At 32.0% G+C, this 27,459-nt stretch overlaps 2 protein-coding genes across 3 annotated transcripts in view; one reads left to right on the forward strand and one right to left on the reverse strand.

Annotated features, from left to right (window-relative positions):
• The window catches only part of LOC149491125 (uncharacterized), a 69,505-nt gene that overhangs the window by 41,488 nt on the left and 558 nt on the right, over positions 1-27,459 (reverse strand). For both annotated transcript variants that reach the window (XM_089704951.1, XM_089704875.1), the window contains exon 2: positions 15,673-15,818. In XM_089704951.1, the coding sequence (XP_089561077.1) occupies positions 15,673-15,753 (81 nt within the window). In that variant the 5' untranslated portion in view covers positions 15,754-15,818. The remainder of the gene's footprint in view (positions 1-15,672; positions 15,819-27,459) is intronic.
• On the forward strand, positions 17,577-19,737 carry LOC149491127 (uncharacterized). The gene is made up of 4 exons (XM_089700152.1): positions 17,577-17,595; positions 18,010-18,259; positions 18,386-18,447; positions 18,522-19,737. The coding sequence occupies exons 1-4, from the start codon at positions 17,577-17,579 to the stop codon at positions 18,560-18,562; spliced, it is 372 nt and encodes a 123-aa protein (XP_089556278.1). The 3' UTR covers positions 18,563-19,737.

A 27,459-nucleotide genomic window follows, 5' to 3' on the forward strand; every position in this document is an offset into this window, starting at 1 on the left:
TAAAATAGAATAATATTAATTCTAATTTGTTACATGCTTTACCTACATGTTATTACATTACAAAACTACACTGAATTCCGGATAGCCGAGGCACATCATAATATGATTTTAATTAAATGCTTTTATTCATTATAGTTAATATTAGCTAACAAAATAAATTAACATGCAAATAAAACATGATATAGTTGATACAATAGTATTGTATATCTGACATCACAACGGTATAGGATGTTGTTTGTCGAAGTTAACAACTTCATAATTAATACGAATTATAAGTAATGTAACTAAAATACTAACTATTAATATTCAATGTTAACATTCTCATTTTTTCAGTTTCATTTTAATCCATTTTTTAATCTCGTATGAATATTTTTTCAGTTTCGTTTTAATCCATTTTTTAATCTCGTATGAATATTTTTATTTATTTTCACTGGTTTTGGTAGTATTTAATGAAAAAACAACATTTCGTCGAAAATATGATCGTTTTATTGCTAACAAATAACAATTTATAAAACTCATGTATGTTTTCCGACTAACGGAGTAAAATGTAAATAAAAAAGATACAAATAACGTGTGCAGGAATAGGTATATCATTGCGCGACTTTACAATTTTTCTACCTATTTGGCTATTTCATTTTAGAAAAAATCAATTGTAATAATTGTACAAAAATGTACTAAGTAAACTTATTGCATACTTAAGTTTAGCATCCACTATCCGCATCAAATATTCGCTCGTATTAAAAAGTAAGATACGCAACAAAGTCAACCCGCTCGTGAAATAGGTCCATTGTGCAGTGTAGGCACTTGAAACGGTCAAATTAGCTGCTGAATAGCAAAGCCTGCAAAAGGCGACCACTTATTTGACCCTTTACAGCACCTCGTAAGATCGAATTTCGGTTGCACAAGTTCAAATAAAAGTTGCTTGCTTGTATGTATGTAAAAATGTGGCAGGCCACCCACGATCTGTGAATATTCCGAACAATTGCACAAACATTAATGTGTTCGAACACACGTGCGCTCCAAGGTTTTAAATCGAGCTAGCTTAAGCTTAAAGGCTAATTTATTCTGATTTGTGAGAAAGCTTTCACTGGCGCCTATACCGAACATTTCTAAGGAGATGGAAGCTGAGAAAAATTAGTTTAAAATATAATATTATATATAAGACAATTTTGATGGAATATCGTGCCCAATATCTATTTAGTTTAATCGTAAATAACTATTAATAGTTTTATTTTAAACGCCTTATTGGGGTTATCTTGCACATATTACTCAGTAAGTTACAATATTTGCAACAATTGCAAGTAGGTACTACATAAATTTAATCATAAAATAGTTCTGCTTCTGAAACACTATCATCGTAAGTCTAAGTATAATATTTTCCTTTGAAAGGAAAATGGCGTAGGTACATTGACACTGTATTTACATCCAAGTACTATAATTAAAGTACATTTCTTCAGTTCGCGAAAGCGCCAGTCATTCTCGTTAAAAAAAACACGTCTGATGTTTTAAATAATAAAAATCAAACATTTCTAATTATTTCCTTTCAACCCTTTTGCCTCGGGGTTTTTCGGGAAGTAGCGATAAGTTAAGTGTTAACAGACAGACGCTATTCTATCGATACTTGCATTAGGTTAGGTATTATTTCAACGAATCAGCGAAGCTAAGCCGGTATGTATTGTGAGTATTCAAAAGTACTCCTGAAATAAGCTGTTGAGTATCTTAATATCTTAATGTTTGAGTTTAAAGGTATCCAAAATGTTTATCATACATCAGCTTAATAAATGTAAGTAGTTATGTAATATTATGTAATAAAACAGTATCAAATTTATTTTCATTTATACATGCAGTTTTACCAACAAAACCTCTATGTTTCATGTTACCTATCACTTTTATATTTTATACTTAAACTTTTTCAACAGTCAATAAAAAGCGATGAATTTTAAAGAGCCAGATTGTTCCTGAGTCTTATATTTCTACTGAGTAATAGGCCAACATATTTTATACAGTAAAGAACTTATTTAAGAAAAAATACGCAAGACTTGAGTAAACTGTGAAAGAATTGAGAGCCTTCCGTCGAACATAATTGGGAACAACGGTTGAATAACTAAGTAACCGCATTGTTAAGTGTTTATTAAAATATCAAATCAATCAAAATCAAATTGAAAGTTTCTCAATATCTTTATAATAACTTTAATTTTCAAATATGCTTTATTACATGAACATAATTATTTCTAATGAACTCTGGAAAAGTTTTTACAGATAAACCTTATTAAAGTTTCAGTTCATTTGCATCAGAAAATTTAATGGAGCTAGGTGTGATAATGTTAACAATACAATTTACGTTTGGCAGCTGTTTATTTTTAAAATGTGATTATTTATTATTGCTTATTGTAAAGTACTTTAAAATGATAGGTTTGTAACTGCACTGGAATACTAGATAGAAAATTAATAATGTTTTAGTTAAGAATGCAAGTAAGAAATTTAAGTCTTAAATTCCATCAATCTGCAGGAATATATTTACTAATGTAATTATTGATATTATAATCATTAAAACTAGTCTACGAGTATTATTAACCCTAGGGAAAATTCTCAATTGACTTCTTTTTAAAAATAATTTTAAAACTTTGTACATATTATATGCATTCAAAAATAAAAATAAAAATCATGTAAACCTCGCAATCTAGTGACAATGCCTTACACCTTTACACTTACCGCATTGTTTTTATGAAAAGAAATAATATCACAATCTAATAGTCAACACGATGTTCGAAAACCTATGATTTTATAATTTTTATTCCAATATTTTTATTTATGGAGAGCCATAAGCTGTGAAAGCACAACTAAATAGAAACAACGTCGCGGAAAAAAGCTAGTTTATAACACTCTTCTTGTGTAAGTATCACAAACAATAATCCAATCCATTAACGGATTTCGAATCCATTGTTCAGTTAAACAAATTTTATTAAATATTTTAGTATTTGTGCAATTTGTAAAGTGAAATATTAAAATTTCGCAGTTCTTCTTCTGATTTTATGGTTATTTTTTTTTCGGCGTTTATTTGGTTAATAGAAAATTCTTGCGGAGTAATTCACAATTTTTAGTTCAATGTTAGTTTATTTGCTCGTAATATTGATATATGAAAATAAAATAGTGGCACAATGGTTATACCGTATTAGGACCTTATACCAAAAGAAAGTTTATCTGTCTCACTCGAAAACATCTTATGAATACAGTCAGGAAAGTATCTATTGCACGCCTCATAAGCGAAGCGTTGAGGTGGGTACTACTGTCACTTCGCGCAAAACATCTGATTTTTCAAACTTAAAATGTCTTTATGTATCATACATTGCACTTGTAAGATAATACATACACACACATATTAAGAAAAAACACTATTTTTAACGTTCATGATATTTTTGATGTCATTTTTGTTATTTAAACTAGTTAAAAAACAGTTTAAAAAAGTTCTGTCTTGGACGTCCGTGTGTCTGTATGTGCGGATCCTTTTTCTTGTTAACACGATAGCGACCGAAATACTTTACTAATCGAGTCTTTTTTTTTCTCTTACGCTTGAGTATGCTCAGGAATAGAACCCTTTCATATTTCAGGGTCTGATTCGATGTGGTTTAATTGTTATTAAATAAACAAAAATAATAATTAATAAATATTTATTAAAAAAAAATTATGAGGCGTGCACTTTTGGATTTTCCAAATTATTTTTTATATGTTGACCAAAAATTTACTGTCCCGGCACACTATGTTCTGCCTTACTCTTATCACTTAGGGGTATGAAAAATAGATGTTGGCCAATTCTAAGATCTACCCAATATGCACGGATACGTTACATTATAGTACCGATGTAACATTAGGTAATAAATTCATGTTCATTAGTAAAATAATAGTCGGGATTAAATTAATATAACTTTCACAATGTAGCACTTAGCAATTAGTATACGTAAACTGGGTAATTAGCTTCCATTCCCCAGTTTTAATAGAAACTTAATGCTATTCATAGACAAGACACGAGGGCTCTCCATCTGCAGTAGCATCTCAAAGGCTATATAAATACCTGGCGAATACAATTTCGCTACACAGACTATTAAAATAAAATCACAACTAAACAAAATTATTATCGATTACAAATTGCAGACGACGAATTATATGGTGTGCAATCATGAAACGGGAGACCGGCTCTGACGGCAGTCGAGCACGGCACACTTAAAAAATGCAATACTTTTCACATTTGTCACAGAACGGCTCAAATTACAGGGAGCCATTTGAGTCGCCCGCGTGCTCTGACCAGCTGAGTTACACAAATACTAGGGCTGCCTTTACATTCATTTTTTTCTTTATAACTAACAATGTTATATTAAAATTATAAATTGATTGTTTCTGGCGTTGATAATATTTTTATACTGTTGTAGGTATGTTTTGCATTGTATTCAATGTTATAAAGTATACTTAATATGAAAAAAACTGTACCTAAAGATTGGTTATATAAATTAAAAGAATAAACAATGTAATCTTATCGGCTTTACTCTATTTAAATATAGATTTAAAGACGAATAGGACTAATTAACTGAAATTGTATTTAAATAGTACGTAAGTTTAAAGTTTAAATCATAAATGTATATGCTAATTGCTTATCATCCAAGCATTGCAAAGCTTTCTGTCTTCAGTGGCAATAATCCTTACTAATACAGCAAGCATCTCTAACTAGGTATGTGTTACGTAATTGCATGAATGCTGATTTAGTTATATTTTAAAAAAATCTGATGATCAAAGCTGATTTAGTTATATTTTATACACGCATAGAAATTTAGAGAATGTCATACGTTAATTGGTAACATTCCATTAATTTTGGTTTCGTTTTTTACTCGTAATTTATACATACACGTGAATTGTGGATATTGTAAATAACAATTGAACTTAAGCTGTTGGGTATTATTTTCAATAACTAAAACTTGTTGAAAACTCAATTTTGGTAGCCCTGCATCGCTCAAACATAAGTTCGTATTATGCAAACGCAGCGCGACTTGCAGAACATACTTTAATTTTTTCTTATACAGAAGCTATATTTTATCAAATCGACACCAGCTTAGTTCCGTTCGAACAAAGGCTGCCTTTGACCAACATTTTACCATATTCGTGACGTGTTGATTGGCTACGATAAAAATAAACTCAAGTGTTTATATTTGTACGTCCAACATTTAATAATCGTCTTTATGATAAAATACAAATCCATTGTTTGTCAACAATATTCTTAGTTTGTTATCGCAGCAGGTATTGCAACAATTGAGGTTAGAATAAGCGATGGGATATACATATCATATAATATAGACCAGTGCCAATCCCTTCCAAAATGATAAAAACCTTAAAAAAATCACAATAGGATGAAACCCGTTAGAAAAGGAGGGGAATATGATAAAAATTAAAGGAAAAATAAATTAAAGTCAATCCGAGTTCGGGAAGTGGGAGGGGGGAGCTTTTAAGGCTAAAAAATGGTTTCTCTTGATTTCCGCAAAACTACAATACAAATCCTATGGAAAAAATTTCGGGTTTCATCCTACTGTGATTTTTTTTTTTTCAAAAATTATCGGCACTGGTCTAATAAAGCATTTGATGTTCATAAATATTATTAATAACCACAGAACATATAAAGGAGGTCCTCCTTTATATGTTCTGTGTTAGTAACTAAGTCTTTATTTGTTCTATATTTGTTATTTACGTTTATATAATACAGATGAATTTATTGATATTGTTTTGCTCTTTATTTCATCATTTAATTTTTTAATCACTTTAAGTCGTAAATAGCTGATATCTTATTAACGATCTATTTCGTCTCAAGATGAACTTGTGTCACGGTCGACTGATAATGTAATTCTTCACTTAATCATTTTAATTTTCATATTGGTGCCAGTGTCAAGGGGTTTTTCATATTACCGTTACTTATTAATTATTATCAACTGTAATATAATAATTTTAATGCCTGCATTATTTAATGAGCGCCAAGTCCAAACTGTAATTCGTGGCAGATCGGTGGCATCATAATATTATAGAGTCAATACATCAGCTAGGTACCCATTTTATAGGTTCGAAATGCACACTTCTTTCTTCATATACATATAAAGAGAAATGATCGTCTACCGTCTTTACTGTGATAACTTCAAATGCAGACAAAGAAACTGCAAATACATAAATAAGCTAGAAATGTATGAAACGAAGCAATTATCTTCACAACATATAACAGTTTCCAAATCGATAGGTCAACAATAATTAAAACGAATGCACAAAACAAAGTGTCAATTACAGATAATTTTTAATTGGACCTGTGTCTGTCTCGCCTCCAGAATATAACACTTTATTTTAACTGTTGTAAACAAAAATATATCTTAATAAGACATGGTAGGATACTTATCTATTACAATCAAGCGTATAAAAGGCGTGGGCGGTATTATTGTTGAGATTTTTCCCTAAACCCTGAAAATAACAAGGCGATATAACTCAAGTATACCGTAATCAGTGTTTGACCTGTCACGTCCCTCTTAACCCGCGAATCAAAATCTTTAATTACCTACTGCTATTTTTATGGATTTATCACAAATTATTGTTATGTTTCTACTATGTGTCGCGAAATATTTAAATTTTCCTTCTTTAGACCAAATAGTTTTTTTTTCATGAAACAAATCTATTAAACTAATATTTGGCGAAACAACCATATAATACTGTTATTTGAAAATAATATGTACCTACCTACACACTTAGTGCACAAATATCTGCTTACCTACTGCATTTTCTAAAATTTTGAAAGATTTTTATTTCACATTTATTAAACATAAATAAACAATTAGACTACAAGCCCGCATAGGACAAAAATATGGGTCAAATGAACCACCAGGGGACATATCTAGAACGATAGCAGAGCAAAAAATAATAAGATTCATCACTATGGCGTCACTTGTAAGCTGTCCAACTGAGTGCAGATGAGAATTGAAAAGTACAGGTAGACTCGGTAAATTTTGGTCATATATTTTTGTACGGCATTCTTAACCATCGATAGATCCATTAAAAATGGTAACCTATTAAAAACTCGAATTTCTATTACCCGAATCTTAAAACCCCGAAAACGGTTGTTAGAACTTTTAAAAGACAGATGTAATGAATGACAAATTTTTAAAATTCCTTTTTTAATTTCCCAGATGAATCAATTTCCAGATGCACCAAAACCAGATTTTTAAAAAGTATTTTTTTGTTTCCCGTATTTTCATAATACAGATCTCATTATACCAGATTCTCAGAATACTTTTTTTTTGTTTCCCATCGTACCAGTTTCCAAATAAACTATTGCCAAATTTTCATAATCTTTTTATTTGGTTCCCATATAATCGTATAACAGATAAACTATTGCCAGATTTTCATAATCTTTTTATTTGATTTCCATACAATCGTGATTATACCTTTACTATCGACTGAAAATAATCATTGTCAGTAAGTAAATTTATTGTTTTACTTGTCCATTACAGACCAGTTTTAGTGTCAAAGTCGACTCAGTAGGTTAGGTTTGAACTACGACCCCCACGCTAGAACTGACTCGCTATTGTTTTACTTGCCTATTACAGAAAGGTTTAAGTGTCAAATTCGACTCAGTAGGTTAGGTTAGGTTTGAACTGTGACCCCCCATGCACGAGCCGAGCGAGCGAAGCGAGCGTGCCGCGGCAGCGGCCGGCGAGTGCCAGAACCGACTCGCTATTGTTTTACTTGCCCATTACAGAAAGGTTTAAGTGTCAAATTCGACTCAGTAGGTTAGGTTAGGTTTGAACTGTGACCCCCCACGCACGAGCCGAGCGAGCGAAGCGAGCGTGCCGCGGTAGCGGCCGGCGAGTGCCAGAACCGACTCGCTATTGTTTTACTTGCCCATTACAGAAAGGTTAAAGTGTTAAAATCTATTCAGAAGGTTAGGTTAGGTTCGTGCTGCGTCCCCCTGGAAGGATTTCGTTTTGCTGGATATCGTTTATTTGAATTTCAAAAATCTGGACATTGTTTGTCTGGATATCAATTAACTGTATTTCAAAAATTTGTGTTTTAAAAATCTGGCTTTCGTGTATATGGATTACGGTCATCTGGATTGTGTGCATTTAGATTTCGTATGTCTGGAACTCATTCGTCTGGATTGTAAAACGTCGTACAAATAAAGAAATGGGCAAATGAAATTCGGAGTTGCGATTATATGGCAAACAAAACTTCGAAATTTTAAAATTCGGGGTTATGAAAAAATGTCCAAACGTTTTCTGGATTATGATATTCGGAATATTAAAATTCGAGATTAAGATAGGTAACCATTAAAAATAATAAGAAACCGCTCAGTGCCGTACAAAAATGGTGGTCCACCAAGTCGGAATTTTTATTTAATTTCCGAGAGTTACCGGGGGTAAATTTGGTCATTTGACCATGTACGGCATCTGTGTCATACTATTGCTATACTGCTTTTAATCCATTATTCCGCAACGCCGTACAAAAATCATGGGGACAAGGGGAAAAAATCGAGAGTTGCAATCCCCTCTCTTTCCCCACTCCAGGGGGTCATTTGACTAAGTACGGCTTCGGTTCCAAAACATTATCTAGCACTCAAAAGTACTATTAAAAGCAATGCCGTCAAAATATAATTGTTCTTTTAAATGTATACCAATAATCATCTTAATTTCATCGAATTCTTGATATAAAGAGCTGTAAGGTCATTTGACCCTGTACGGGAACTTTTTTTTTAACATGATATTGTAAAATTCAATTGTTGTATAGTATTGCCGTTCAAAAGAAACCGTTCTAAAAAAAGTTATAGAGAAATGCAAAACCAGAAATTTTGTTAAAGTTTAAACATCGTAGATTAATGAAATATAATAGTTTTCTACACTTTATCCGTTGTTTTATATAGTATTAACATAGATAAATTAGGAAAAAACGATGCCGTACATTTTTGTGCAGACCACATCTTTTAGGCTGATGAAAGCGACGAAAGCTACAATTTTAAGGGTGCTTTATGGCCATTTGATACAGTACGGCATTAACATATTTTTACCCAACTACGGCAAAGCAAAAGGAGGGTTATGGTTGTTTACAGGTCATGTATGTATGTTCATCTATTCCCTCGTAACTTCTAAACTACTTATCAGAATTCGACAAATGACATATCATTAGAAGCGTCTGAATTGTTCACTGGATAACCAGCGACCAGCTAGCTAAAGGCTATATGGGGTTTCACAAAATCTAATGTGGCGCCCTCTAGCGGACAAAACATACAGAGTAAAAAAATAAAGTTAAGATAAATATGCAGTGTTTGGTATCATTTGAAAGCGCTTTACTTGTACATTTTGAATATGTATATATTACTAGCATTTGCTTGTGACTTTACCTGTATTCATGGACTGATTGCATATAATTCACATCTTTTCGTTCATAGCTTTTTTATTAGTTCTTCAATTTAACGGAGTCCATTCCACCTGACTCCGACTTTCCAAGGTGATAATTAACCACCTCGAGATTCTTAATATTAATGTATATTTATATTTTATTATAAAAATACAGTAGAACCTCGATAACTTAAACCTCGATAACATAAAAACCTCTGTAACTTCAAAAAATTATATGTTCCCTTCCCATCAGAGCCCAAAACCTCTTTAACTTAAAATACGCAACCTCTATAACTTAAATAAATAATCTCTGTATTGGCCCTCAGTAACTTAAAGAAATGTTTCCACAACCTCTATAACATAAAATTATTTGTCAATGAGTCATTTTGAAAGAGTGTCAAAACAAAAGGTTTCGGTATTTATTGCTTGCACGTGTTTACTATGTAGTGCTAACGTATACAATACATTACCTATTGTTTGCTTTATCGAAATTCTTCAAAGCTTTGCGGCGGATAGCTTTATGACAACGACTTACTTGCATCATAAGTTTTTGATAGTTGTCCTGGAAACATCGCTTTACTTACTGTGTGATAAAACTGGCTTAAAATGAGTCCAAAAAGAAAACTAACAACCCTCACCTACGCCGATAAATTAAAAGCTATAGAAGCAGTGAAAAATGGATAGACCCTTGATAACTTAAAACCTCTATAACTTAAAATATTTTGTGTTTCCCTTGGACTTTAACTTATCGAGGTTCTACTGTATAAAGCAAACATTTCGTTATATGGATTTTTTCTTTTTCAGATTTTTCCCCTTTGAACCAACGAAAATGTACGGCACATGAAAAAATATTATCTATGCATAAAATACTTTAAAAATAAATTTATTTCGTGTTGTGTCAAATGACCCCCTGGAGTGGGGAAAGAGAGGGGATTACAACTCTCGATTTTTTCCCCTTGTCCCCATGATTTTTGTACGGCGTTGCGGAATAATGGATTAAAAGCAGTATAGCAATAGTATGACACAGATGCCGTACATGGTCAAATGACCAAATTTACCCCCGGTAACTCTCGGAAATTAAATAAAAATTCCGACTTGGTGGACCACCATTTTTGTACGGCACTGAGCGGTTTCTTATTATTTTTAATGGATCTATCGATGGTTAAGAATGCCGTACAAAAATATATGACCAAAATTTACCGAGTCTACCTGTACTTTTCAATTCTCATCTGCACTCAGTTGGACAGCTTACAAGTGACGGCATAGTGATGAATCTTATTATTTTTTGCTCTGCTATCGTTCTAGATATGTCCCCTGGTGGTTCATTTGACCCATATTTTTGTCCTATGCGGGCTTGTAGTCTAAATGTTTAAGGTGATAGATAGGTTTTCAAACAAATCCATATTTATATGATTGTAATAAATTCAACGTGTTTTTAAAAACGTATTTGATTTTGCTGATACTGCTTCTGATATCTGTCGAATGTGTGAAAAGATATGTTTATATTAAGCGAATTCGTTTTGGAGATTTATGCAAATTATATTTGAATACTAGGCGTCTTTGCTTCATAAAAAATATATTGATTATTATTGAAATCCCTGTTCCATCAAATTTTTATTTTAACAGGCTATGTTTTTCAAGTTCATATCTTGATTTATATACCTATATTCGTCCACCATTTCTTGTATAAGTAAATATACTTAGTTTATAACTTGCTTACTTACTGTAAAAATAATAATCAACAACCGAATAAAAAATATACATCACAATATTATTATCTAATAAAAACATTCACACACTCATTCATTGATTAGGATAAAAATCACTTCTCATATTAATAATTATTTTTAATACATACTTTCGTTGTTATTTGCAAGCAAAGTCAAATAAACAAGGTCGGTGATGTAATTTTCAGTGACGAAGTCACTTGATAACAAAAGTTCATGCTGATAGCTTCGGACCACGAAACGTCATAGCGGTTGTATTATTATTAAAGTTGTCATACATTTACCGCGCTCTGAATATCAATACATGTATGCGATAATCACTCTTCTTCAATATAGAAGCTAGAGATTGGCGATACTACTATTCTAATAATAATTAGAAAACTGCTGTCGCTTCACTTCGGCTCTTATGAATGTGTATGTACCTACTATGTACGAATTATATTTCGATAAAGATCTTCTATTTTAAAATATGAAATAATCGAGTATTATTATTTATTAAATTATACAATTCATCATAATTTTCGTCCATCCATTCTATTTCTTTATATATTGTGTGACCAATTCAATATTTGTACTTTAAGAGTAGGTACACTTTTGCAATGAACACTCATAAATTTCAGTACCATAAGTTGCAAAGTAGCGATATTCTCTGAAATTAATATTTTTGTATAATCACATGACATATAGTCATGGGCAGAAACGTATTTCATTATAACTAAGTTATATCTCAATTCTAATTACCAGAGATTTTTTGGAAATTCTCAACAAACTTTAATTAATTGATAAAGTGTAAACGAAAATATGTGCTCTTTCAAACATTCGTTATCCGCATTGGAAAAAAATACGATGACGTTGTGTAGTACCTAGCAGTGCTATTATTATTAATGTGTATCTGGAAGTTTGTACGTTTATTTTGCGCACAGATAGTTTATATCCCCTTTTAAGCCTCGTAAATAGCTTAGACCGTGCGAAACCGGGATGGGTCTAGTTCAGGATTTAATCATGTGCATATCGAACGGAAAACTTCGTTTCAGATACTCGATTTAATACTTATAAAGCGTGCAAAACATAAATAGAAAATACATATCGGAATATGGTAGGTGATCCTTGCTGTGAAAATAATAGTAGGGGAGCCCAGGATGCTAAATGTGGATTTACTCGAGCGTCACGGGAACCTATTAGAATTGGTAGATTAGACCATAGCGAGAAAAAAAGGTCCTATAATGTTTTCACTTTTAGCGGTGGGGAAGGGTTTTTTGATTTTTTTTAATTTAAAAAAGAAAAAAATTGGCTTGGAAATACTCAAGCGCGTTAGATATTGATATTTTGCATGCTCCAGGACGTCACTGAAAAAAAGTATACGTTAATCTGACGATTTAAGTGGCGATTTAATCGCTATGAAGAAAGGGTAAAAAATTAAAGTAATATTATTCGAGCGCGTCAGATTAATATATGGGGGGGTTAATTACAATATAAGAAGTCCCCATTTCGCTAATCTGACGATTCGAGCTCAACCTTAGGGAATTATGGATTATTCAAATTTTCCAGCGGGGCCCCTGAGCGCACCCACCAACCATAACTGCTCATATTGACTAGAGGTACTAATGAATAGCTAAGGTACCGTCCCTTATAGTAATCTGACGCGCTCGAGTAAATCCCAAAATCCCCTCTTGGCCTCCCCTACTATAAGAATTCTAACTCGTAGGAGCCTACGTAAGCTGTAGTCATAAGTAGATTTGTGCAGATTCCAATTTAAGATATTTGCCTCATTAATTTCATCCACTTGTTTCGAGTTGTCTGATGCTATTTTCATCTTAATGGAAATTTAAGGTACCTACCTATTGGTATTCTATGGTTTTAAAATTTACGTCTTTTCTCTGGCAAGTGTAGACTGTAGTACATATTTATTATTTATATCATTTAACTACCAGTACTTTACTGTTTTTAAGAACTTAAAAAAGCAACTTTTGTATTTTATGTTGTTAAAGAAACAATTGCAAAAAAAATCTTATATATAAAATTCTCGTGTCACAATGTTAGTCTGCATACTCCTCCGAAACGGGTGGACCGATTCTCATGAAATTTTCTGTGCATATCGGGTAAGTCTGAGAATCGGCCAACATCTATTTTTCATATGTACCACGGGCGAAGCCGGGGCGGACCGCTAGTATATGTATAAAGAATTATTGAAAGCCGCGAAATGCCGGCATCTTTAAGTTTGCGCCCCCACTTCAGTAAATATCAGTTGATCGTTAATAGTTCCATTGAAATATGTACAAAGGCAATTATCGGTGTCTTATTGCAGAATTATGAAACCCTCGAAGAGTTTACGACTTACGTTGACATCACTACTTAGAATTTCAGGAAAATGCAAGTCTTATACTTATTTGTTAATAATTTAGTCTCTATAGATAGATTTTATGTGGGTTGCTATTAGGTAGATATTATAGTCTTCGCATCGAATTTTAAACTTATTTATGGAGAGGTTTTATAGGTACTGTTTTTGATTTGTAAACAATATTTGCAATTAATTTTTAATACGCTTTACGCCTACGTCACGGCCATGTATCTACTTGAAGGAAATGTACTGCACTAAAATGTAATAATGAAGCATAAAGAAAATAAATGCAAACAATGCTTTATTATCAAAATTGTCGTAGAAGCAAAACTGTAAAATAATATTAGCGGGTTGCAAATAGTTGCATTAGGTATACATATACAATATTTCTAGCCATGACGTAAAAGGTTAATATAATATGATCCGTACCTATTCTGTCAAGAGGTTGTATTTCTATGTTCACATATTTTATGAAATTATATACCTCACACTCTGAGTAAACATTTTCAATTTATACCTCTATATGGATAGATATTTTTAGCAAAGGTTTGTTTAAAGATTTTCAGGTATATATTCCTATTATTACGTTTTGATGTAGATTTGTTGTGAAACAGACTTCACTCGCCGTGATTAAAAGGACACGATTAAAAAGACAAATATCTAGAACTTGAACCTCCTACTAAAACAGTTTTATTCCACTCTGACCTTGACACTTCTCCGACTTCAATTGATATTAGATTTATGATCTTGATCATTAATCATTAAGGTAAGTATGCTGCTTATAATAGCGAGTTGGACATGAAAAACCTGATTAACTTTTGCCATTGATGAGCTTAGTTGTGGTTTCAGACATTTATTATTAAAGAAACAGTTATTAAATGACAAATAATAACAAATCAGAAACAGTTTAGTGTATTTAGAGACCTTATCATTTAGTAGAGATCTCTTCCAGGCAACCAGTAGGAAGGTAAGTAATTAGTTCTATCAAGTTTAAAAAATAGGTCGAGGAAAAAAATAATCCTAAGGTACGAAATACTGTTTCTCAGGACTTTCTGATCACAAATTAGCTGCTTAAACTATTGACTTATTATTTTTGTGTATAATCAAAAAGTTATTTTAAATTTTAAAGTAAATATTATTGTCATAATAATATTTGTTTTTCTTACATCAAAGAACATGGAAGTAATAATTACCCTAGCGATACACCCAATGATTCAAATTTATAGATTAGAATGTTTTTCATAAATATATATAAATAAAATATCTAACCTTGAAATCCGACTTTATGTAATTATATTTTGTAACATTTAACAAGACACTAAACAAACAAAATAAATGATTACAAGCGGTGTTTCAAACAAGTGATAAAAATAAGGATAAAAAAGGTGTTAGACATTTTTAGTAAGTTTTCAGTACCTTGAAACCAAATCAATTCAATTCATTTATCCAGCATTGATAGAATTTATTATACTAGAAAGGAACGCAGATATTTTCAGGCAAAAAGTTTTTAGTGCATTATGCACATGCGCCATAGCCAGCGCTAGCTCAGACACACGCGTCACACGTAACAGTCCATTGACAGATTACAATTAATTTATACCTAGCTGTTTCCCGCGGTTTCAGCTACATGCGACACAACCGATGTTCCCAAAAACTTCACCAGATACAAGTAGCATTTTTTAATTTAATTTGTACATCGATAACTTAAAGGATCTTTGAGTAAACGTAATTTTACAAAATAGTGCTTTGGAGGTGAAGGCGCTTTGAATATTATGAACTTATTTAACGCCCACGTGCAATAAACGTAAATAGAATATCCATTTTATATTAAAACTAGCTTTCCGCCTGCGGCTTCGCCCGCGTTTTCAAAAAAAAACATAGTTTATAGTTCCCGTTCCCGTGGGATTTCCGGGATAAAACCTAGCCTATGTCACTCAGAAATGATGTAGCTTTCCAACAGTGAAAGAATTTTTCAAATCTGCCAAGTAGTTTCGGAGCCTATTCAATTCATACAAACAAACAAACAAACAAAAAATCAAACCTTTCCTCTTTATAATATTCCCTTCCCAGGAGAATATGAATATATCATGCATGATTTCTCTTGAATAATCGGATCAGATCCTCCTTGACATAACAAATAGCTCCTAGTACTACATAGGTATCTCTGCAAGGTTCTCGAATCCTAAAAATAGTAAGTACTTACTCGATGGCCAACATGGGGGTGCGAGAAGAGCTGCATCCTGCGGGTATCAGCTGCGTACGAGCTTGCTGATATGTCGTTCATCGTACCGCCTGCTCGCACGTTCAGCGGACAGTCGCCGGGCGACCGCGCGCCATCGGCTACTGGCTCTGCCAACAAGGGTATTTGTTAAGCGACTTATTAACACGTTGATTTTGTTTAAACGAAATGTACCGATAGATATAAGAATATAATCCATCTTTTTGTTGCTAGGCGACTTCAAAAAGGGAGATTTTAAACTCGACTGTTTGTTGTTTTTTTTTGCGTCGTGGCGGTCGTCCATTTCATAAGTTTTGTTTTTTTTTGTAAAAAAGGACACTTCTTTTTCATTTTAAAGTGAATTTTGAAAGGGTGGATCATAATACCACTTTAAGGCGTTTTTGTAAAAATAGACATGCCGCGTATTTTTTTGCAAAAATAAAGTTCGCCTTTTTGTTATTAGGCGACTTCAAAAAAGGGACTCTCAATTCGGCGACGATTTTTCACAGAAAAAATAATGATTGATGATTCGACTGTATGGTAGTTTTTTACAAATAGTCGAATAGAGGTAGCATAACTTTTATAGGGTTGGTAAACCATTGATGCACACGATATGGGGTAGATAAACCAATTACCGATTTGGTGCAAATTTTGATGATGTTATCATAATAATATCCAGATCCATATGTGTGATAGTAGGAAATAAAATATATTTACGTAATTATATATAAATTACTAGCGGTCCGCCCCGGCTTCGCCCGTGGTACCTATACATGTTTAAACTATCTTTTCTCTCAAGTTGGATCGATCTGCACATGGTGTGCGAATTTTATTATAATCGGTTAAGTGGTTTAGGAGTCCATTGAGGACAAACATTGTTACACGAGATTTATATATATTAAGATAAAAACCTACCCGGCTTGAGGTATTAATTATTATCATAGATAAAAAATGAATTTCTGGGCATCTTCCTAACACAAATATAGCATGTAACTGGTGGTCAACTTGATTTCCAGTTATTATGCTTTCAAACTTTTATCTTTCTAATCACATTTATAATTATATTATGTGCTACTAATTAGGGTTGATTTCACATATATCTACTTATATTCATGGGTACCTACTCAAATTACCTACATAATATTCCTAAAGCATGCCCTTCGGCACAAAGCTTAACTATCTATAATGCAAATGAGTTGCTATAATACACGTGAAATTGAACTTTCCCTCCTATATAAACAGCTTTTGACTGAAAACTTAGTATATTTATAAATAAATAAATAAATATTTGATATACCTACTTAAAAAAATATACCGCCCAAATTCAGAACCTCCTCCTTTTTTAGAAGTCGGTTAAATAAGTTCATTACACTATACTATTACGGGATAATTAAGGGATGTTCCATCTAGTAAGTTTGTAGAGCCACGGTGCAATTGTCGAGTGCGACGGTGTTAATGTTCAATCTACGCTATAGATACAACTCACCATTGCGGGTGGCGAACCATAATGGTGAACGGATTAGCTTTTTAAAACTTGCATAAATCCAATAAAAAAATAGGCAGTATGGGATCCCTCGTGCGTTTGGAACGAAAATTTGCTACAGTCGTCCGAGTGAATGGGTGGATTTTGGTGAAGCAAATGTGAATTGTGAATGTGAATTTGCTAAAAATGAAAATAAAAAAAACTGTTTTAGTGAATATAATATATATAGGATAATAATAAACGTATTATTATAGTAGTTTATAATTTAATTATCCATTGTATAGTTATGAATTATAAAATTACCCAAATAATTATTTAAAATAACTGTTTTAAGCATATTTCAAAATATGCACAAGCATAATATCTATAAATTATAATATTCGAAAACAATCTTGAATGACTAGGAATGACTACACATGCAGTTGGTAATCCATAATGGATATATGAATAAAACAGCGTATTTATAGGAAAATAGATACATTTAATATGTAAAAAAGACGGGTTGCACTCCGGGAGTGCCGGCAGAAGTGAAAACTTGATTATTAAGGTGATGAATTAATTTTTCTAACATTTACGGCCCTTTTTAAACCTTCTAAAATTCTTGACAAGAAAGTTCAATAGTAACACAATACGTCTACCGTTTTAGAAACATGATTCCATGATATTTTCTCGATAGAAAAAAAATACAAAGTTCTCATTGTTATTTTTTTTTAATCTCTGGCATCTTCAAAATAACAAACGTAAAGTTACGACTTTTTGGATATTAACTATAAAATATACAACCTATACGTCTACCGTGTTAGAATTTTGAAATATGCGATGGTTTTGAAATAAACCAGAAATACTTGAAATTAGCGCGCGACCAGCCAATATAGCGAGAGCCGCCCTGTACCTTCCTACCCCGATCGCTGCACGAGTCATTCCCGCTACGGCCGTCACACGGGGAACTTGTGTCGCTTGCGCAATCGTAAAAAAGGGTGACAACACGATAAGACAAAATGAGACAAATGGGGACAATAAAGAAAATAAGAAGAAGAAACATAAAGGTTGGAGGAAAAAAAATGCTTACAATTGGAACAAATTAATGAAGTAAGTTGGTTTTATTTTAAATTTGATGATAATTGTATTATAGACGATGTTTGATATGTACCCCTGTTTTAAGTACATAACGAATGTGTAAGATTTTTTCATTTATAGCATAAATAATCTTTTCAGAAATCCGGAATCCAGAAGGAAAATAAACCCACTGATTGTTCACAATGTGAACCCACTCCTTCGTAAGTACCTTTATTCAGTCAAAAATGTATGTTATCAACGCTCTACTGGTTTTATCGCATGATTCCATTTTTAGCAAAAAGCAACAAAGTGCAAAGAAATAAAAAATCATGGTGAACTTAGTGGAAGTATGGTGGACGTAATATGGAATTATGGAACAGGAGCTCGTTGGAGTAGTATTATATTTTAAAAAAATACGAAAAAATTTCAAGAATTTCTTAGTAGGTGATAGATAAGTATGTTGTATAAAGAATTTGATGTTGATATTTATTTCATTTATACTTACTACACCTGTGCGGGTAATTGCTTAGTACTAAAACCGGTTTATATTCATATTTACATAGTAATGTGAGTTTTCATTTCGAAAAATTTTGTGTAAGCATATTAAATTGAGTTCCTGGGTGATCTGGAAACACAATTGGGCCCGGAGGATGGCGCTGCAGTCACTCCTCCTAATCACATGAACCGATTTGGATGAATATTTGTGTGCACATTTCATTGTTGTGGGATGATTGGTTGATTCGTTTTCACATTAGCTAATATTATGTATTTTTGTTGTTAGAAAGTAAACTTAATTTAATGTTTATAATACATTATTATTGGTATAAATAAGCCAGTGTTCGTCTCACATTGCTGTACCTGCCTACCTATCCTACCAGGGCCTAACTTTGTTCTGGCTATTTTATTTTGATTATTTGTAATGAATAATTACAATTATAATAGAGTGCAAAAAATAAATACATGCGTCAATATATTTTGTGTTTTTTTAAAACAATTTTTTTATTTAAAAAAATATCATTCCGACCGCGGCTTTGCCCGCGTGGAATTAGGTTATATCGTGAATCCTGTTTTATCCCACAGAAGTGTTCAGTTCGGATAAAAAGTATCCTATGTGTAAATCCAGGCAATTAGCTATATTTTATCAAAATTGGTAATGTAGTCTTGACGTGATTAAGTAACAACTAACAAAAAAATATACAAATTAACATCCAAAGTTTCGCATCAGTTTTACTGTATTAGCGATATCTTCCACTCTTGACTTTGACTGAGTAGAATTAGGGTTTATAACTTCTTTCAGAAATAGTACCTTTCATTTCTGGGCATGATGTAATATCTACGTCAGCATCAAATTCTATCTAAATCAATTCAGTAGTCCGCGTAATTAGGTGCCATTTCATTTTTTCAGAGTAACAATATTTTTTGTTATTTTAAAGATTATTTATAACCTGTATTATTTTGTAATAAAGTAAACATTACGAAATAATAATAATTAATAATTATTAATAATGTCTAAGTAGTTGTTAAAAAGAAGATAATTTTGTGTTTATAAGCAAGAAAATAAAACCAATAAATCAACAATTAAATATATGTATAACAATATTATAACTGTATGACGACTCCATACATGTTTGTCCCGAGTCGGCCAGCGGTAGCGCGGCGAGTATGCAAGAATGACTTCGCGCACACCCGCGTTCGCGATAGCGAGCTATTAGACTCCGCCCGCCAAGCAGTGGATTTTTTTTTGTGTATCGTCTTAACGTTGAGCATGTTTTATATCCATCCGTCTTACGCTTTTTAGATCAGGTCACGTGTCCTGACGCAAGTTTAAGATTTTATACCCATTACAGAAAAAGTGCTCAACGCTGCTAAAGAAGTTTTCACTTCAATAAAATAAACTTTCCGCTTCATCAATTTGCTTTTGCGATATAAAGTATTCTTACATATTGAATCCCTTCAAGATAAATTTCCAGGAAATACCTTATAAACGATTCCAATTTACGAGTATATTTTTATCGTCATAATTATTGTCAGAAAAATGGTACCAATTAATATTATGGCAATTTGAATTATGCCTTACAGATACCGATGTTTATTATTAAAACGTATCCTAATTAAGTCGTCGGTAGGTACAAAGTTTTTTTAACTGACGTGATATTATTTAGATAGAAACAAAATGAGCATCACAAAAATGTTTTAATCAGGCGTGTTTTCGACAGCCTGCCTGCAGTTTATATTATTGAATCGCTGTGGACTGTCAAGTAGAAAGGGCAATTTTGATTTTAAATTATGTAAACATTCGTCGAAATCATTATTTCCCGTTTATTTAACCGTGCGATGTTTCATATTCATTTGTTTTATAGTCACATTTTGCGAATCACATTCAATGTGGTGTTCAACTTTTTGAATAGTGAATGTAGGTACATTATTAGCGTATATTCACACTTTTAATGACATTCTATTGAAGTATCGGTCAATTAAGGAAAGCTGGCATGTTCACAGTACTCACACTTATGCAATTTCACTTACAGTATGTTCAAAAATAAATGCGACTCTAGTTTCATTTTAGACTTGAATTGTAAAATGGTGCGTTGTAGATAAATATATGCAAATATAATTATGAAAGCTCTCATAATTTACCTGTAAAATTATAATTTAAAAGTAAATCAATTGATGAAGTTAATTATTTATTCTAATAATAATCAATTGGATAAAAGTATTAATAATTATTCAATTATCAAATAATAATTAAATTTCAGGTCATAAAAACAATACAAATAACACGTGCGCTCACTCCCAACATACACCAGGGCCAATCCCTTCCAAAATGATAAAAACCTAAAAAAAATAGTAGTAGGATGAAACCCATTAGAAAAGGAGGAGAATGTGATAAAAATTAAAGGAAAAATAAATTACAGACAATCCGAGTTCGGGAAGGGGGAGGGGGGAGCTTTTAAGGCTAAAAAATGGTTTCTCTTGATTTCCAACAAAACTACAAGTCCTATGGAAAAAAGTTCAATGGCAAAGTTGTAGGTAATAAAAAGTACAAAAGTTGTACTTTTGTATTAACAATTTTTTCACATAACCTCAAAATTTAGGTGAAATATTCAAAAAACCAAGTTGTTGGTTTTTTATTACTTTTTCAAAAAAAAATTTTTTCTACTATATTTGGTGAAAAGTTACCTTATTGTGTCTCAAATACACTGTAATTTATTTGATTGAAAATATTTATTTTTTCGCCTTATTTCAACTTAATACCAAAAAAACAACCTAATTTTCAATCGAAAATTCTGACGTCGAAATATCAGCTTTTTACAAAAAGTTTGGGGGCTTTTTGTTCGTTGAAATATCTACTTTCTAATGGTCTAAAATATAATATACATTACCATAGTAAATTTACTCAGAAAATGCATACAAACAGTGTGATAATGAGCTTTTTTGGCAATGGCAAATTTCTCAAACGACCTGAAATGTTTTTATCGACATCATTTTGTTTATGTACATACTGTCAAATGTTAGCTGTGGTATCGTTACTTTGATCCATGCTTTGATCAGATGAAATTTTTTCTTTTGAAATGTTACCGAAAAGCCGATACAAGAGAAAATATAGAGTTCGAGAAGTGTGCCTGATTTAGTAAAAGCTCATTATCACACTGTTATTGGTAAAAATGCCGATTTTAGTCAAAATTTATATTTTTCTAACAAGATCCTTATCATCCAAATTTCCACCTTGGTGAGAAAAATTGACATCTTTCTTATATATAAAAATGAATCGCAAAATGTGTTGGTAAGCGCATAACTCGAGAACGGCTGAACCGATTTTGATAATTCTTTTTTTATTATATTCCTTGAAGTACGAGGATGGTTCTTATGTAGAGAAAACGTAAATATGTACCACGGGCGAAGCCGGGGCAGACCGCTAGTTTCTAATGAAAATGAACAAAAAATTAAATGATTTTATTAAATACTGTAAAATAGTCTATAATTCTTCCATTTACTGTATCACAAAATTCTTCATAGATTTTTAGATATTCGTACTACACCAATTACATCACCCTGTATTTATAAACAATTGCAAAATATGACACATACATAGGCCGGGAGATACTGACACAAAATTTCGGGTCATTTGTAACAGAATGGCGGTTCTACAGAGGTCTTATTACGCAATGACTAAAAGAAAAATGATGGTCAGAACGCTCGTACCGGCGGACTAGTTGCGTGGGCGTTAGTCGAACTCGTCGGATAAATAGCGAAAGTCAAACGATTTGTAACACAAAAATTTTAGAATTTACCGATAGCCCATAAAAAAGATGTAGGTGGTAGTGTCATGCCATACTTTTCCGGTGTAACTTACAGCCCCCAATACCGACGCGATGCGTTGATTAAAAAAAAAAACAATTCAACCATTTGTACCAGGCTAACTTTTGCACAGGTAATCATCATCGTGCAGACATTTACGAAAATCGCCATGCCATACTTTTCGGACGATTCCAAATGGCCACCATACCGCCGAAAATCTGCAAAAAAAAATTTTTTTTTCGCCAAACAATTTGTACCAGTATTGCATTTGGATTTTTGGAGAGTATTTGATAAAATGTGACCATTATTATATTTGCCATACTTCTAGTAGGGGGAAAAAGTGCTGCCATACTTGAAAAATTAATTTATTCGTCACGTTTTAAAAATACGACTGTACAATACGTAAAATAATTTTTTACAGTATGGGATTATTATATTCTGTTTGTTTGTATACAATTCTACATAGAAAAAATATCGCAGAATGCAAACATGGGGCGGATGATTGTAAGACTTAAGCCAAGACGTAAAAAAAAATGAAAAGAATTGGCTATTTGTACCAGTACGGCATTTTTGGAAAGTATATGATGCATCGTGACCATTATTATATTTGCCATACTTTTAATAGAGGGAAAAATTAGTGCCATACTGCTACAAATCGTTCAAACTACGAATAAAATCTTACAATAAGAAAAAAATCTTATACACATTCGTCACCTCCCACAGGTATGGCATTATCACACTTCTATTTTTAATCATTCAGGAGTTGTTGAAAAAAAATGTAGGGTGGTACAAATCGTTCGGCGAGAAAAAAAATTCAAAAATTTGCAGATTTTCCGCGGTATGGCGACCATTTGGAATCGTCCGAAAAGTATGGCATGGCGATTTTAGTAAATGGCTGCACGACGATGGTTACCTGTGCAAAAGTTAGCCCGGTACAAATGGTTGAATTGTTTTTTTTTAAATCAACGCATTCACGTCGGTATAGCGGACTGTAAGTCACATCGTCAAAGTATGGCATGACACTACCGCCTACATCTTTTTTAAGGGCTATCGGTAAATTCTAAAATTTTTGTGTTACAAATCGTTGGACTTTCGCTATTTATCCGACGAGTGTGACTAACGCCCACGCGACTAGTCCGCCGGTACTAGCGTTCTGACCATCATTTTTCTTTTTGTCATTGCGTACTAAGACCCCTCTAGACCGCCATCCTGTTACAAATGACCCGAAATTTTGTGTCAGTATCTCCCGGCCTAACATGTGCAATGTGTAAATGTGTTGACGTTCCAGCTCTTCTTAATATACCTATAGTAATATTGAAATTAATTAAAACGTTCAATCATTTTAGTCATTTTTTATTTACGATTATTATTGGAAAAGCCCTTGTCCTGATTTCTAATTATTTCTACAATTTAATTAATACTAAATCCATAATAATCATAAATTAAAACATTTCATAGTAAAACTTATCATTTTTAAATATTATCATAAACGTTAATTTATCTATTTGTTACAATGATTTCTTATGATAATATTGTTACGTTTCATTTCCATAACAACGTTATATAAAAAATCTAATATCAATGAACTTCCATAAAATCTGATTAATAGTTGTTATTAGAAATAGGATTAGATAAAAACATCAATTAAGTTCTTTTATAGTAATATTATGCCCTTTGATACTAGAGTAATAATCTTTGAAAATCTAAACAGGCTTAGGTAGGTATATTAATCGCATGTCACTACAAAACAATATTACAAGCGCAACGTGCAAGTTTATAATTTATCGCAATAAATATAAATATTAGTTTTAAGTACTTAGCAATTAATAGCGAAAAATTGCTAATTGTTATAATAAACTGAGAACTTGATCGCCCGCGCGCTTACGTTACACTACCTACTTAGCAATTATTACTTGAACATAATATTTATCTGCAGGTAGGAGTTAGTACTTTACCTAACTAACAACTACATTTTAATTGTTATAACGAACAAAAATAATTCAGCTGTAAAATACGAGATCCGAACATATTCGAACTGCAATGTTACATTAAAAATGTGTTTTCTATAGCAGACATAAGGCAGACATTTATCCAAATGTCGTATTTCTTCACAAAATCCGATAATTGTCTCAACGGATGTTTTGACTAACGTATTTTTCAGAAAATCTAAACTTTTTTTGAACCCTGAGCTTAATTATTGTAGATAATAAAAAATATGCACTACTAACAGATCTTCTATAATACAAGTACTGCTGATCAAGCCCTAGTTTGAATAAGGTAGAGTTTAGCAAGTAAGGGATTGTAGAGTTAAGCTCTAGCGCGAAACATATAATGACGACTTTTTGTTAGTTTTAGTTGTGGTGCAAGTTGGATACAAGTCATGGTTTAATTGTCATGGCAACATTTAACTTTCATGTAAAGTTATTTATTTTTATGGCATTAACTATTTTAAAGATTACGAAGATACAGCATGTAGAGTATTATTCTCATCTTACTTTTAATTATGAAAAGTAGTTACGTATACGTAGTTACGTATATATATTTAATATCTAAGGATCACTAACTGCTTTTTTTTTCTTTTCGTATTAAATAGGTATTACATTAGTGGAATAAAGTATTAATATTCTGAAAACCCTTTAAAGTAGGGATGTAACGATACATGATTTTGCCGATACGATACCGATACCGATATTTGTAGTAATGTATCGGCGATACCGATACCGATACCGATATCGATGGCTTGGTAGAAAAATAAATAGTGAATTATGCATAAAAAGTTACCAACATTTAACAGAGACAACTGTTAATCGTATTCTTTTAAATAAAAATGCCTAATCAAAAAACAACAAAACCATTTATTTTAGTATTATTATTTTACGAAGTCAGTTAAACTTTAAGTAATACACATACAATCAGTACCTAATAAAAGTTTACTATTTGGTAGAGTTTTTTCAGAAAACAAAGTGCGCACGCGCGGGCGGCCTCCCGCATCGTTCATTGGGCGCGGATTTTTGAATTATTTGATATCAAAAAAATTGGTTGTTTGTAAAGTAGGTTTACGATCGAGATGTTTACGTGATAACATAATGCAGTGGCAGCGCTCGAGATGAAACGGGAGATCGGTCCGTCTCTCTCTCGTTATACCTGCTATCGCGCTCGTGAGGTTTTGGTGTGACACAAGTTTATGAACATGTCACCCGACTAAAACGATTTTAAAAACGTTATCACGTTAAAAATTAAAAAAATTCAAAATTATTTATTTATTTCCTTTACATAAACAAATTTGTGATTGGAACACTCCTAGTAAGCAAATAAAATGCTTGTGTCAGGAGGTTCCGCTCTTCCTTAACACTATTACAGAAACAGAAATAAAACAATATGAATGAATACAATGCAAAAACATAAAAAGAAAAGAAAGAATTTAATAAAAAAATATCGGTATCGGTTGATTTATTATCGGCGATACCGATATATCGGCTTGCCGATATATCGGCCGATATATCGGTATCAGTATCGGTATCGTTACATCCCTACTTTAAAGGGTTGAGAGAAATCAATGTTTTTTGAATACTTATCATGTATATTTTTTAAAGTACAAGTAGAATTCTAAGCAGATACAAACTCATTTTATTTTAAATATGTTGCTTACTATATCTACCAAAATAATCAAATGAAAAATACTCAATAACTAATTATAAAATCAATAGTGAACTATTTCATACAATATAATAAATTTTGAAATACCTACATAGTTTATAATTTTGCATTACATATAAAACTGATCTAATTTTTCTGTATCAGTGTTATAAAGCGGCCGGAAGATTGTTGAGAATATATTTGATTGCACAAATCCTCACGTTTCACTATTATTTTCTACAAATTGCATGTAGATACCTACAATACGTCAACGACCTACTTTATATATATGTACTTAATTTATTTCCTGTATTTTCTCAAAAAAGTAAATATTTAAATCTTCTGTACAAACAACGTTGAAATGAAACATATTAAAAGTGTACGCTTCCATTGAAATTTCTGGGATCGGATGAAAATATTTATCTTATGTAATTTTATCGATCAGAATACTTTTATAACTACTTTGGAGTAGGTAGGTATACGTATCGCTTATTATTGCAAGTCTTACAACATTTTTACTAATATTAACGTGTTGTCCAAGAAGTAGGTACCTATATTGTTTATTGTGGAATTGGTTTTTTGTAACAATGTTAATTATAATTGCGTCCTATCCTTCCTTTTTTCAAGTAACGAATCCTCGATACTGAATTATCCGTGATGTTTTATTAGTGATACATACAATTAAGATTTCATGTTGATTTGACGACGGAAAATTCCCGTCCAACTAAAACCAACTTTTTTTAAAGTGCTTCATGTCGTATTTATGAACTTTTGTAATCCGCAAATAAATATGTTATCCTTCTGTCTATAATATATCCGCCATAGTAATTTTTTTGTCCAGTAAAAATTATCTTATTCTCAATAGGTATCTTATTTTAAAATGTAATTGTTTTTGAATGGTATCTATCATTTAGGAATGACAGAAACTAAAAGTTATCAATTGTTATAGGTATGTACTTTTTTATACTGTAACTTTCTTTTTCAAATTAAATATTTACATGTATTTTTATGATGGCTTAGGTAAATATTCCCTGACATACAGCGACTGTAAATTCTTCAAACTTTTCAAGCAAAGTGATTTCAAAAGAAAAGATTTTATGAAAGGTCAACAAACTTTATTATAATTTGCCGGTATTTCATTCATTGTAACATGACGCTATTATGCTAGATTAGTTATGTCAAAAAATTCTTACTCAAGTGATACCTACGTAAGGAAAAACGGTGACTGTACGACAATATGTAGTTGTGAAGAATATGCAAGTCGACGAAATAACATACACACATATAAATCGCTTAAC

This window comes from Colias philodice, chromosome 1 (genome assembly GCF_061535455.1).
Source record: "Colias philodice isolate Cphi_HAF_F1 chromosome 1, ilColPhil1 Martin Lab GWU primary, whole genome shotgun sequence".
NCBI lineage: Eukaryota > Metazoa > Arthropoda > Insecta > Lepidoptera > Pieridae > Colias > Colias philodice.

Bases quoted from the DNA above. Each gene is read 5' to 3' on its own strand.
- LOC149491127 (XM_089700152.1), top strand. The intron at 18,260-18,385 runs GTAAGTTGGTTT...TAATCTTTTCAG, and splicing joins AATTGGAACAAATTAATGAA to AAATCCGGAATCCAGAAGGA. The intron at 18,448-18,521 runs GTAAGTACCTTT...TTCCATTTTTAG, and splicing joins CAATGTGAACCCACTCCTTC to CAAAAAGCAACAAAGTGCAA.